Raw genomic sequence first — 12,163 nt, 5'->3', positions numbered from 1 at the left:
GCTACGGAGTGAAAACTAAACCGAGATGGAATACGCCAGTCTGAACCGGTTTCAACCGGTCTTGCGTGTGATGCATGAGACTACAGAGGAGCTGGGTCACAGTCTCTCGCAGATATCTGCGTTCAAAACAACGGTTTTTCTGCAGTAGACAAAAGAATAAACTAACGATTGGTTTGATGCTGTTGTTATAAAACGGAATGAGTAGTTAAAGCGAGCTGTAAACCGTCAGATCAACTAACACGAGCAGCTGACTGAAAGAGGACCTGGACTCAATCACTGAAGACAATAGTTAAAAAATAACACCGAAATTGTGTTTTCATTTATCGTTTGTTTCGCATTATAGTGAGTTTGGCTATACAGTGAGTAACCAGCTAGTTTAGCATTTGAATTGAACTTGCTAACGTTAGATGCTCAGATTGCATTTTCAAAGCACACTATATCCGTGTAAAATGAGATAAATACACTAGGCGCTTTTTTTTAACCTCGCGTCTTGATCTTGTTTTGACGCGACGCACGTTTCCAGGACACTTAATAACCTTGTTGCTAATCCTCAAACCACGTTAGCATTTTTGTAGGGTTTTTCTTCAGCGTGAAGGAGTTTTGGTTAAAACAGGTAAGTTAAAGGTTGTTCTTGAGGTGTTTTATGAAATGGTTATCTGTTATAAATAGTATCTTCTGTGATAAATGAGTTGAATGAAGTGCTAGTTTGCTGACACACTGCTAGTATTGAACAGAAACGAAAACGCGTTTTGTTCCTCGTCGTTGCCCGTAACTGCAAAGGCGCTCAACTAGAATTCAAGTGGGCTGCTTTCTAAAAAGTACTTGTGTATATGAAGGTCTGTTTACTCACATCCATGTTTACCCTTTTGTTTTTTTTTTTGTTTTTACTGTAAAGGAACACATTTAAGTTGTTAAAGTTCCATTTTAGCACGTTTTTTAGAAGCGTTTGTCTAGTAAAAGTAGCAGTTGTAAAGGTGAACTCCGCAGAACGGTTGTATTTCAGCACAACTGCATGCTTAAGTGAAGTGTTTTGTGGACCCACGTGTTTCGAGCCATTGGTTTAGTATCTGATTTTAGCAGATTATTCTGGTTAAACAACTAGTAAACTGTTAGGATGAATTTTCATATGTGTCACTATTGATGTTTGGTAACTAAAAGGTGTTGACTGTCTTGTATTACAGCTCTATGCCGGCAGACATGACCATGTTGGCGGATCACACAGCACGGCAGTTGCTGGACTTCAGTCAAAAGCTAGACATCAACCTGCTGGACAATGTCGTCAACTCCATGTACTATGATGTGGGATCTCAGGTACGAGTCGATTTGCCAAATCCAAGACAATTATGAATGTACAGGTACGGTGCATCAAAAGTGGTTTTCGTTTTCGATTATTTTAGCAAAGACTGGCACAAGAAGTTCTCACCAGCCTGAAGGACCACCCAGATGCCTGGACCAGAGTGGACACCATATTGGAGTTCTCACAGAACATGAAGACAAAAGTATGTTAACATTAATGTTTATTTCTGCATTTAGCCAGTGTACAGAGTCAAACTGACTAAATGCCAACCGTGAGCATGTTAAACTGATGTTTACTCATTTTGCTGTTTGTATTGCAGTACTATGCTCTTCAGATACTGGAGACCGTGATCAAAACACGCTGGAAGATTCTTCCTCGAAACCAGTGTGATGGTGAGGGACCGTACGACTTCAATCTGAACATTTGGGCTCACTGACCTTTGGTCTTTATGGAAGATTTATTGTACACCTCCACGTTATATAACACTGCTGTCATGTGAAATCCTGATGACTTTTAAGAAATGCACAAATAAGACATCTCTCTCTGTCCACAGGAATTAAAAAGTATGTTGTTGGGCTGATTATCAAGACTTCCTCTGATCCTAACAGCGTAGAGGTAATAAAAATGCTTAGTTTTTACAATTTGTACCATTTAAATGACTTAAAAACAGATGGTTGCAACCAAAATATTAAAAAACATTTTCAGTAAGTTACATAAAATAACTAAAATAAACTAACTTTAATCCATTGTTTTATTTAGCATTTAGTTAATTTTTCAGTTAACTATAACCCTGATTAGTACTAGTCATATTGCTGAATGCATCCATGTTAACTTGTATTTGTACTCTTACAGAAGGAAGGGGTTTACATAGCAAAGCTCAACATGATCCTGGTGCAGGTGAGTGTGTTTTAGGTATATCTGTGGTTGTTATATTGTGAGAGCGAAGGGCTCACGGATTTAAAGCTGTTGATGTTTTGTGTGTAGATTCTGAAGCAGGAGTGGCCGAAGCACTGGCCCACGTTCATCAGTGACATTGTGGGAGCGAGTCGCACCAGTGAGAGCCTGTGTCAGAACAACATGATCATCCTGAAGCTCCTCAGTGAGGAGGTGTTTGACTTCTCCAGCGGGCAGATGACTCAGGTCAAAGCCAAACACCTGAAGGACAGGTACACATGCCTGCAATATGTGACAGTTGCAGACTTTGCAGGGTGTGGTTGGCAAAATATTTGTGGTGATATTTGCTCAACCTGTATCCCCTTTTTTTTTCTTTTTTTTTTTGCAGTATGTGCAACGAATTTTCCCAAATCTTCCAGCTGTGCCAGTTTGTCATGGTATGTTGCAAGCATATTACTACAACATTAGTGTTTTTAGTATTAAAGGTATAGTTCACCCAAAAATTTGCTGAAAATGTACTTAATGTCAGGCTGCCCAAGATTTAGATGAGTTTGTTTGTTTGTTTGGTTGTTCATGGGAACAGATTTGGAGAAATGTAGCTTTGCATGACTTGCTCTGCAGTGAGTGGGTGCCGTCAGAAAGCGAATCCAAACAGCTGATAAAAACATCTTAATAATCCACAATTTTCCTCTTTGGGTGAACTAGTTCTTTATGTGCAGTTCAGTATTTTCATGCCTCTCATTTCTAAACCTGACTTGATGCTTTGTACATCAGGAAAATTCCCAGAATGCCCCTCTGGTCCAAGCCACATTGGAGACCCTCCTTCGTTTCCTGAACTGGATTCCACTTGGCTACATATTTGAGACCAAACTCATCAGCACGCTGGTGTACAAGGTAACGTGACTCGAGGTCTCTAATTGTAACTTATTTGATTTAGTAAAATGCTGTGATAGCAGGCTGGCATCACTCCTCTTACAAAGGCGCACTGTCATTGGTTCAGCTTGCCAGTGCGTAAGAAAGAGAGGGAAATCATTGGAGCGCTGGCTGTTCTCTTTGGACCTCTGCTCAAAGCTTTGTGTCCGAGCTGGTGCTCCAACATTCATAGCCTCTCACTTAGTGAAAATCACTGAGTGTTCCAGAAAGTTTATGGCTTGTGTTCGTGATTATTCCACAGTTTCTGAATGTTCCGATGTTCCGGAACATCACTCTGAAGTGTCTGACAGAGATCGCCGGTGTCAGTGTCAGCCAGTATGAGGAGCAGTTTGTCAACCTGTTCACTCTCACCATGGTGCAGCTCAAACAGGTAACACCAACTCTATTCTCTTCTATTTTTTTAAATTGAATGGTTTTATTTAGCAAAGACACATTAAATTGATTGAATGTTACCATAAGAAGACCTTAATAATGTTAGAAAGATTTCCATTTCAAATAAATGTGAACTTTCTGTTCTTCAGAGAATCCTGAAATTAAATGTAGTTTACGCAAAAATGTAAAGTGTTCAGAGTTGAATTGGTAAGATGACATTTTCTTGAACAGCAAATCAACATATTAGAATGATTTCTAAAAAATTGTGAGTAATGATGCTGAAAATTCAGCTTTGAATCACAGAAATGTGATGTGATCGATGTGATAAGCATGAATTCTGGGAAGGGGCGTGGCTAGTATAAACACAAGCTGCTGCGATCAGATCCGGTGTGCCACAGATGCATGCAGTGATGCGCAGATCAGCTGTTAAACAGCGTCTGCTGTTAAAAATGACCTATCCATAAATCATAACATCATGCAAAACTAAGAATTAGAATCATGTGGGGGTGGGTCTATATTTTCTGTAAAAAGTTCTTATCGGTGGCATATTCGCCAATACTGATATATCGGCCGATAAAATTGGCAAAACAATATATCTGTCGGCCTATAGTCTAAACCAGTGGTTCCCAACCTTTTTTCAACTCGTGGCCCACACAACCAAACACATATGTTTTCGCGGCCCACTGCAAAAACATTAACTGACCTCGCTATTGTTGGGTTAATAACTTAGTACTCAGAAGCTGTTAACTGTATTTATCAAATTAACTAGGGCTGTGCAATATGGACAAAAAAGAAATACATTTGTGATAGATTTTAATCACAATTTTGACACACGGATATGCTTTACAGCAGCGGTCCCCAACCCCCGGGCCGGGGACCGGTACCGGTCTGTGCGTCATTTGGTACCGGGCCGCACAAGAAAGAATAAATAACTTACATTAAAGCTGCAGCGGCACCTTTTGTTGCTCGCGTTTGGTGGAAGAACATTGTAGCCGGAGCCACTTCTCTCTGTTTACATCTGCGGCGAGTCACGCAGGTACTGTGCTACTCTGCAGCGTTGCCGACCCCAACCAGACTAAAATAGTCCGAATATAAAAACTTATTATAGGTGTACCGTAGTGATTCAGGATAAGACAAAAACATGGTTTGGAAAAAGGATTCATGATGTACTCGCTCATTATATATTATCAATTTTATGTTGTTCACACGATGAATACACAGTGGATTCATGTTTATTATTATATTTATAATATACCACAGTTTTTATGCCAGTCGTATCATTTTATTTTGTTGTATCTATCCGTCACAACTTAAAGCCCGGTCCGTTAAAATGTTTTACAGTTATAAATGCATTCAGGATGAATTTGAAACATATTTCCAAAAGAGAACCAATTAGAGCTTTATCAAAAGTTGTAACATCTCTAGAACAGACATAAACCAATCATTGAGCTCGAATAGTGGAAGCATAGTAACAGTTTAATATAAATTTTGTTATTTAATTATATATATGAAGTTATGTTATGACTTGGACATTTTGACATATATTAACAATATTATTATTTCTTTAATAGTAATTGGCAGCCCGCCTGCAATATCACCGTGACCCACTAGGGGGCCGCGGCCCACAGGTTGAAAACCACTGGTCTAAACAAAAGTTTGCAGCATGTGGAGTCTTGAATTTGACTAATTAAACTAAAACTTTCACATAATAATTTTGTGAATCGTTTGAGCTGTTCCGAACCTATAAGTATAAATTTTTAGACAACACCTCAAATGCACCACTTAAAACTAGTGAAGGTTTCAAAACTATAACCCTCGTTTACTCAACAGATGCTGCCTCTGAACACAAATATCCGTCTGGCATATTCAAATGGGAGAGACGATGAGCAGAACTTCATCCAGAACCTCAGTCTGTTTCTCTGCACCTTCCTCAAAGAGCACGGACAACTGATAGAGAAGAGACTGAACCTCAGAGAGACGCTGATGGAGGTACACACATAGTTAAATGTAGAGAAATAGATGGTAAAGTGATGCACAAACTCCTAAATTGCTTGACTCTTGTGCGCTCAGGCTCTGCATTACATGCTGCTGGTCTCTGAGGTGGAGGAGACGGAGATCTTTAAGATCTGTCTGGAGTACTGGAACCATCTGGCCGCTGAGCTCTACAGAGAGAGTCCCTTCTCTACCTCCACCTCTCCACTGCTCTCAACTAGCCAGCACTTTGACGTGCCGCCCCGTAGACACCTCTACCTGCCTGTGCTCTCCAAGGTCAGTTAGCCACAGTGTACAGCAGCTCTGCCTCAAAATATTGGTCACTGGAGGGAAAACTGACTGCACTCTTGACCTGTCTCAGGTGCGTCTGCTGATGGTGAGTCGCATGGCCAAACCGGAGGAGGTTCTGGTGGTGGAGAACGATCAGGGCGAGGTGGTACGAGAGTTCATGAAGGACACCGACTCCATCAACCTCTACAAGAACATGAGAGAGACTCTGGGTAATTGTTATGGGCTGTTCTAGAAACGGAGGGGAAAATGTAGATGGAGAAAGCTTGATAATGATGTGTTTCTCCTGTCCAGTCTACTTGACTCATCTGGACTATGCGGATACGGAGCGGATCATGACAGAGAAGCTTCATAATCAGGTGAATGGTACCGAGTGGTCCTGGAGGAACCTGAACACGCTGTGCTGGGCCATCGGCTCCATCAGTGGCGCCATGCATGAGGAGGATGAGAAGAGGTTCCTCGTCACAGTCATTAAGGTGTTTATTCATGCATTTGTTATTGCCTATCAGGAGATGTTAGGTGAAAACTGAAATTTTGCTGTTGCATACTATAACACTGTAAATACTGTGTATGCTACTGCTTTTTTATTAACAAATGTAATGCTTGCTTTTCAAAAGTTAGTCTAGGTTCAGTGTTTCAAAAGATTTCTATTTCAAGTAAATGCATAGGGTAAAATGCATTTGAATGTATGTATTTTATTTTACTGTATGTATTTCATTGATAATCAGAAATGTTTCTTTAGCAGTAAATCAGCATATTAAACCGATTTCTAAAGGATCATTTGACACTGAAAACAGCAATTTTTTTTATTAATTTTTTTTTCACAATATTTTTACTGTATTTTAATCAAACAAATGCAGCCTAGATGAGCAGAAGAAACATTTCAAAGACATTAAAAAGTCTGAAAGCCAACACTACGTTTCTGTTTCTGTCTTAGGACTTGCTGGGTCTGTGTGAACAAAAAAGAGGGAAAGACAACAAAGCCATCATTGCTTCCAACATCATGTACATCGTTGGCCAGTACCCACGATTCCTCAGGGCCCACTGGAAGTTCCTCAAGACTGTCGTCAACAAGCTGTTTGAGTTCATGCACGGTGAGGAGTAGATTGAGTTTGAGTGTTCATGCGTGGTTTTCTGTTTGTTTTTTCTTTTGCTAATCTTCTCATAAGGGTGTATATTAATTGCAAACCCTCTCTCTCTATATCTCTCTCTCTTAGAGACCCATGACGGCGTGCAGGACATGGCCTGTGACACCTTCATCAAGATCGCTCAGAAGTGCAGGAGGCATTTTGTGCAGGTTCAGGTGGGGGAGGTAATGCCCTTCATCGACGAGATCCTCAACAACATCAACACCATCATCTGTGACCTGCAGCCGCAGCAGGTGCACACGTTCTACGAGGCTGTGGGCTACATGATCGGAGCACAGACAGACCAGACGGTCCAGGAGCGACTGATCGAGAAATACATGCTCCTCCCCAACCAGGTGTGGGACAGCATCATCCAGCAGGCCACCAAGGTGAGAGCCCGTGTTATTTAATATTGAGATACTGTTATAGTTTATTAATAAATTGGATTAGTTATTTTTATATTTTCTGTTTTGTTTTATATATGGAGGAAATATATATAACATTTCTAATTATATTTTAGTTCATAAAGGTAAACCATTGTTTATTAATTTTTTTTTTTTCAGTTTATTATTTACATTTATTTCAAGTAACACTTTTTCATATCGTTTTAACTATAGTAAGCTGTGTCTATATAGTTTCTATTAATATTTCTATAGTTTATTGTACTTAATTTTTATTTTATTTTATAAGGTTTATACTTTTAATGTTAAGTCAGCATGATTGATACAGCAACACTTGCACTCAAAGCACATGATGTTTCTCTTCAATCAGAACGTGGACATCCTGAAGGACCCAGAGACCGTGCGTCAGCTAGGCAGCATCCTGAAGACCAACGTGAGGGCGTGTAAAGCTGTGGGTCACCCGTTCGTCCTGCAGCTGGGACGCATTTACCTGGACATGCTCAATGTCTACAAGTGCCTGAGCGAGAACATCTCTTCTGCCATCCAGAGCAACGGTGAGACATGCAGCACATGACCCAACAGCTGCACTGTAATAACTGCTCGTGGTAAACTCTTTGGTCTCTCTCTGCAGGTGAGATGGTGACCAAGCAGCCTCTGATACGGAGCATGCGGACGGTGAAGAGAGAGACGCTAAAGCTCATCTCAGGATGGGTCAGCCGCTCTAATGACCCACAGATGGTTAGTTCTGACCTTCCTAGATGCTAAAACAATGAGTCGGGTTTGACAGCAGTTGAAAGAGTGGTTGTTGTCTCTTCAGGTTGGAGAGAACTTCGTTCCACCTTTGCTGGAGGCGGTTCTCATCGACTACCAAAGGAACGTTCCAGCAGCTCGAGAACCAGAAGTGCTTAGCACGATGGCAACCATCGTCAACAAGCTCGGCGCTCACATAACAGGAGAGATCCCCAAAATATTCGATGCTGTGTTCGAGTGCACCCTCGACATGATCAATAAGGTTAGTCCATCCTCTCTGTCAGTGCAACGGTTTAATTTCACTTGTGTTGTTTCCTCTGAATCCAACCAGCATGAGTCTAGAAGAGAGTATACACTATGTAGGGAGAAGCAGTTAATCAAGATAGATGTCTTGGCTCACAGTAAATGCTTCGCATTAAGTCATAAGTTTCTGCATTTGGGAATGCAAAGTGCACAAATGCTTTTCCTCCCTCTCCCCAACCAAATCGTGCAGGCCTTCTTTAATGCTCTGTTTTCCCTCTGTCAGAACTTTGAGGAGTTCCCCGAGCACAGGACGCATTTCTTCTACCTGCTGCAAGCTGTTAACTCACAGTGTTTCCCAGCATTCCTGTCCATCCCACCGGCACAGTTCAAACTGGTTCTGGACTCCATCATCTGGGCCTTCAAGCACACCATGAGGAATGTGGCCGACACAGGTGAGCGGGAAGAACAAATAAACACGCTTCTGTGTGAAAACAAAAGGATAATAGCCAAGCATCTGTGACCTGTGTGTTTCTGACAGTAATTGTGTTTGTGTGTCTCCAGGGCTTCAGATTCTGTTCACCATGCTGCAGAACATCGCACAGGAAGAGGCAGCAGCTCAGAGCTTCTATCAGACATACTTCTGTGACATCCTGCAGCACATCTTCTCCGTCGTCACAGATACGTCTCATACTGCTGGTCAGTTGCTAGGCAGAGAGAGAGTGGCATGTTTTCAGCGTAACTAATGGAGCTGGTATTTTGAACAAATTTTCTTCACAGCAGTCACGCAGTAAATCTCACAAACACAGCTGATCATGTCATTTTCCACCGGAGGAAAAAGAGTTTAGGCAAAATGTAATGAAAATAGGATTAGATATCATTATAGTTGCGTGCATTTCTCTTTAAGTAAAGCCGTTTAAATTGTGACGTGTCAGTTTATATTGATTTAAACCTAGTGCATTAATAATATTGCAGGTTACTGACTCGGAGGTTAAATTCATTGTGTGTGCTTGATGTATGTTCTGTGGTTTGTGCCGGGCAGGTCTGACGATGCACGCCTCCATCCTCGCCTACATGTTTAACCTGGTGGAAGAGGGTAAAATCAGCAGCACTCTGAACGCAGGCACCACGAACAACAATCAGAGCTACGTGCAGGAGTATGTGGCCAGCCTGCTGAAGACGGCCTTCCCACATCTGCAAGAGTAAGAGCAGCCCAGAGCATGAGGATTGTGTTTCCAGTGTGTTGGTGGCGGCATTTGTTTGTTAATGTGTGTTTTTTATTTTTTTTATTTTAGTGCCCAGGTGAAGGTGTTTGTCACGGGTCTGTTCAGCTTGAATCAGGACATTCCTGCCTTTAAAGAGCACCTCAGGGACTTCCTGGTCCAGATCAAGGTATGTCACATTCTCCCTGATAGATTTTTAATATATAAATTAATACATAAATTAATAAGTAACTTTTATCCCAATAGCCACAGTGTTTGTTAAATAACTGCCTCTATTTATATAAATATTTGTATTTTAATATTTTAATTTATAATTGATTTGTAATAATTATTAGTTACCAAGTAATATTATTAAAATGCTCTGTTATGAATAATAAAACATTATGCGTATTATATTTTTTTTGTGGATTAAAAACTAATAATAATAATTATTTTTGTAATTATATTTATTAAATATTAGTAGTTAATAATTCAAATGCTTTGTCATTTTAATTTATAATTAATAGTAATGAAATGCTCTAATTTATTGTGCAAAATGTTTTAATGTTGATTACATATTAGTTAATATAATCAAAATGCTAATTTACAACTAAACCAACTTTAATAAATTAAATATTAATCATTAATAGAAATAAAATGTTTTATAGTAGAGATTTTCTTTGTGTGCATAATGTTGTTTTAATAAATATAAATGTTAATAACATATTAGTTAATATAATTAAAATGCTATTATTATTACTACTAATTAAATGTTATTAAATATCATTAATAGTAATAAAATGTACTCCTAAGAATAATACATTATTAATACTAATAAATAAATTATTGTGCATGTTTTAATTTATAGTGACATTAATTATATTGAATATCAATGTTCATTTAATATTAATAGCTAAAATAATTATGCTAGTTGATTATTATTATTAGTAGTAATAGTTGTACTATATAAACAGTCTTGCGGCATTGACAGTTTCTGGCCTTTCAAATGGATATGGATCTGTTTTTGATTCTGGATAACATTCCCAACTCTAGCTAATACTGATTACAAATGGATACATTGTTACAGTCTGACATTAAAAATGTTTTTATGTAAAACTGCTTTCACAAACGTATAATGGGAAACACACTGTACAAACCAGCATGGCTTGACACAGTGTTCATAATCCTTCACACTGTGTGTTTCAGGAGTTTGCAGGCGAGGATTCGACGGATCTGTTCCTGGAGGAGAGGGAAGCGTCTCTGCGTCAGGCTCAGGAGGAGAAACACAAGCTCCAGATGTCTGTCCCAGGAATCCTCAACCCTCACGAGCTCCCGGAGGAAATGTGTGAATGAGCGCCTGGACAGTTTCACACTCATGAAGGGTGTGTGTGTGTGTGTGTATAGGGAAGTAGCAGTCAAATGAGGACAAATAGGAAAATGGATCCAGATGTTGGTTGTTTGTTCGACCAAATCCATGCCACTATGTAAATTAAAGACAGTTATGAGTAACCTGACTCCTCCCAAACCCTTTGGTTTTACATAACAGAGCATTTTATATGAAAGAAACTGTCTATCTCTCCTATATCGATTTACTGTATATGCTTCAGTGTTTCTGTTCAGTATGTTTGCTAATCATTTTAATGTCTTCTCAGCCTCATCTGTTTGTGAATATGTAATATACAGTGTGACAGGCCAGTGAAGACAGAAAATGACTGCGCAGGAAGAGATTTGTGTTGAGCTGTGAGACTCGTGAACCACAGCGAGTGAATGTGACCGTTTAGGATCGGTCCTGATGTTGTTCCTATCTTCTTTATTGGGGGTTTGTGTGTGTTTATATATATAAATATTTTTCATTTGATTGCAGTATATGAGAGAGACAAGTCTTTTTCATTCTACCAACTCGCTGAGTGTTTTTTTTTTTTTTTTTTTTGGCATAGAGTTGTCATTAAAATGAAAAGGTTTGTTCGTATCTTCCTATTTGTAAAGCTGTGTGTCAGTACTATGGAAACAAGGTTGGTTATTTTTACAAAGCATTGTGTGTGTGTGTGTCTCTGTGTTTATTTCGCTTGTAGAGCTTGATTATTTTGATTTAAATACTGTAACTTTTATATAATTATTTGATTTAACTTTTTTTTAATGACCCCAAACTCTTTGCAAATGAGTACACACACACACACACATTTATATATATATATATATATATATATATCTAATGTATGACCCATAACTGTTGTATATTTAATTAATTACAAGATGAATGGGATTTATGTAGGTAATACAGTACAGATGTGTGACTCTGGAGCACAAAACCATTTTAACAATACATTGTTTGGGTCAAAACTTTTTTTTTTTCTATGCAAAAAATCATTAGGATATTAAGAAGAGATATGTTCCGTTAATATATTTTGTAAATTTCCTATGGTAAATCTTAATTTTAATTTATGATATGCATTGCTAATGACTCCATCTGTACAATTTTAAAGGCAATTTATTAATTTTTGCACACTTTGATTCCAGGAGCCTCATTTATCAAGTGTTTAGGAAAAGGATCTTTTTTGTGTCCTTCTATTTAAACGCATTCGTTCCTTACATATAAGTACACGTTGGTAGATAAAAAACTTGCTTTACACACTCATTGTGCTCACATCTGTGCAGACACACTGTTGA

At 39.0% G+C, this 12,163-nt stretch overlaps 1 protein-coding gene across 2 annotated transcripts; it reads left to right on the top strand.

The window, feature by feature from the left end:
• The first annotated feature begins 30 nt into the window (after window positions 1–30).
• xpo1a (exportin 1 (CRM1 homolog, yeast) a) lies at window positions 31–11,527 on the top strand. Of its 2 annotated transcripts, none has more exons than XM_052546378.1 (24): window positions 31–613; window positions 1,182–1,311; window positions 1,398–1,499; window positions 1,617–1,689; window positions 1,851–1,912; window positions 2,150–2,194; window positions 2,282–2,463; window positions 2,580–2,628; window positions 2,966–3,085; window positions 3,366–3,494; window positions 5,327–5,485; window positions 5,567–5,764; window positions 5,850–5,988; window positions 6,071–6,252; window positions 6,714–6,870; window positions 6,994–7,292; window positions 7,675–7,858; window positions 7,936–8,042; window positions 8,122–8,316; window positions 8,581–8,749; window positions 8,859–8,993; window positions 9,337–9,496; window positions 9,590–9,686; window positions 10,703–11,527. In XM_052546378.1, the coding sequence occupies exons 2-24, from the start codon at window positions 1,186–1,188 to the stop codon at window positions 10,847–10,849; spliced, it is 3,216 nt and encodes a 1,071-aa protein (XP_052402338.1). In that variant the 5' UTR covers window positions 31–613; window positions 1,182–1,185; the 3' UTR covers window positions 10,850–11,527. The 2 variants fall into 2 exon arrangements, with proteins under 2 accessions (XP_052402338.1, XP_052402339.1); XM_052546379.1 differs by lacking the exon at window positions 31–613 and adding an exon at window positions 818–836.
• Window positions 11,528–12,163: the final 636 nt, after the last annotated feature.

This window comes from Carassius gibelio, chromosome B1 (genome assembly GCF_023724105.1).
Source record: "Carassius gibelio isolate Cgi1373 ecotype wild population from Czech Republic chromosome B1, carGib1.2-hapl.c, whole genome shotgun sequence".
NCBI classification, from domain to species: Eukaryota; Metazoa; Chordata; class Actinopteri; order Cypriniformes; family Cyprinidae; genus Carassius; species Carassius gibelio.
Note: the sequence above shows the minus strand (reverse complement) of the source record. Positions and strands in the feature narration are given on the sequence as shown.

Bases quoted from the DNA above. Each gene is read 5' to 3' on its own strand.
- xpo1a (XM_052546378.1), top strand. From the start codon at position 1,186: ATGCCGGCAGACATGACCATGTTGGCGGATCACACAGCACGGCAGTTG. The intron at 2,464-2,579 runs GTACACATGCCT...TTTTTTTTGCAG, and splicing joins GCCAAACACCTGAAGGACAG to TATGTGCAACGAATTTTCCC. The intron at 7,859-7,935 runs GTGAGACATGCA...CTCTCTCTGCAG, and splicing joins TTCTGCCATCCAGAGCAACG to GTGAGATGGTGACCAAGCAG.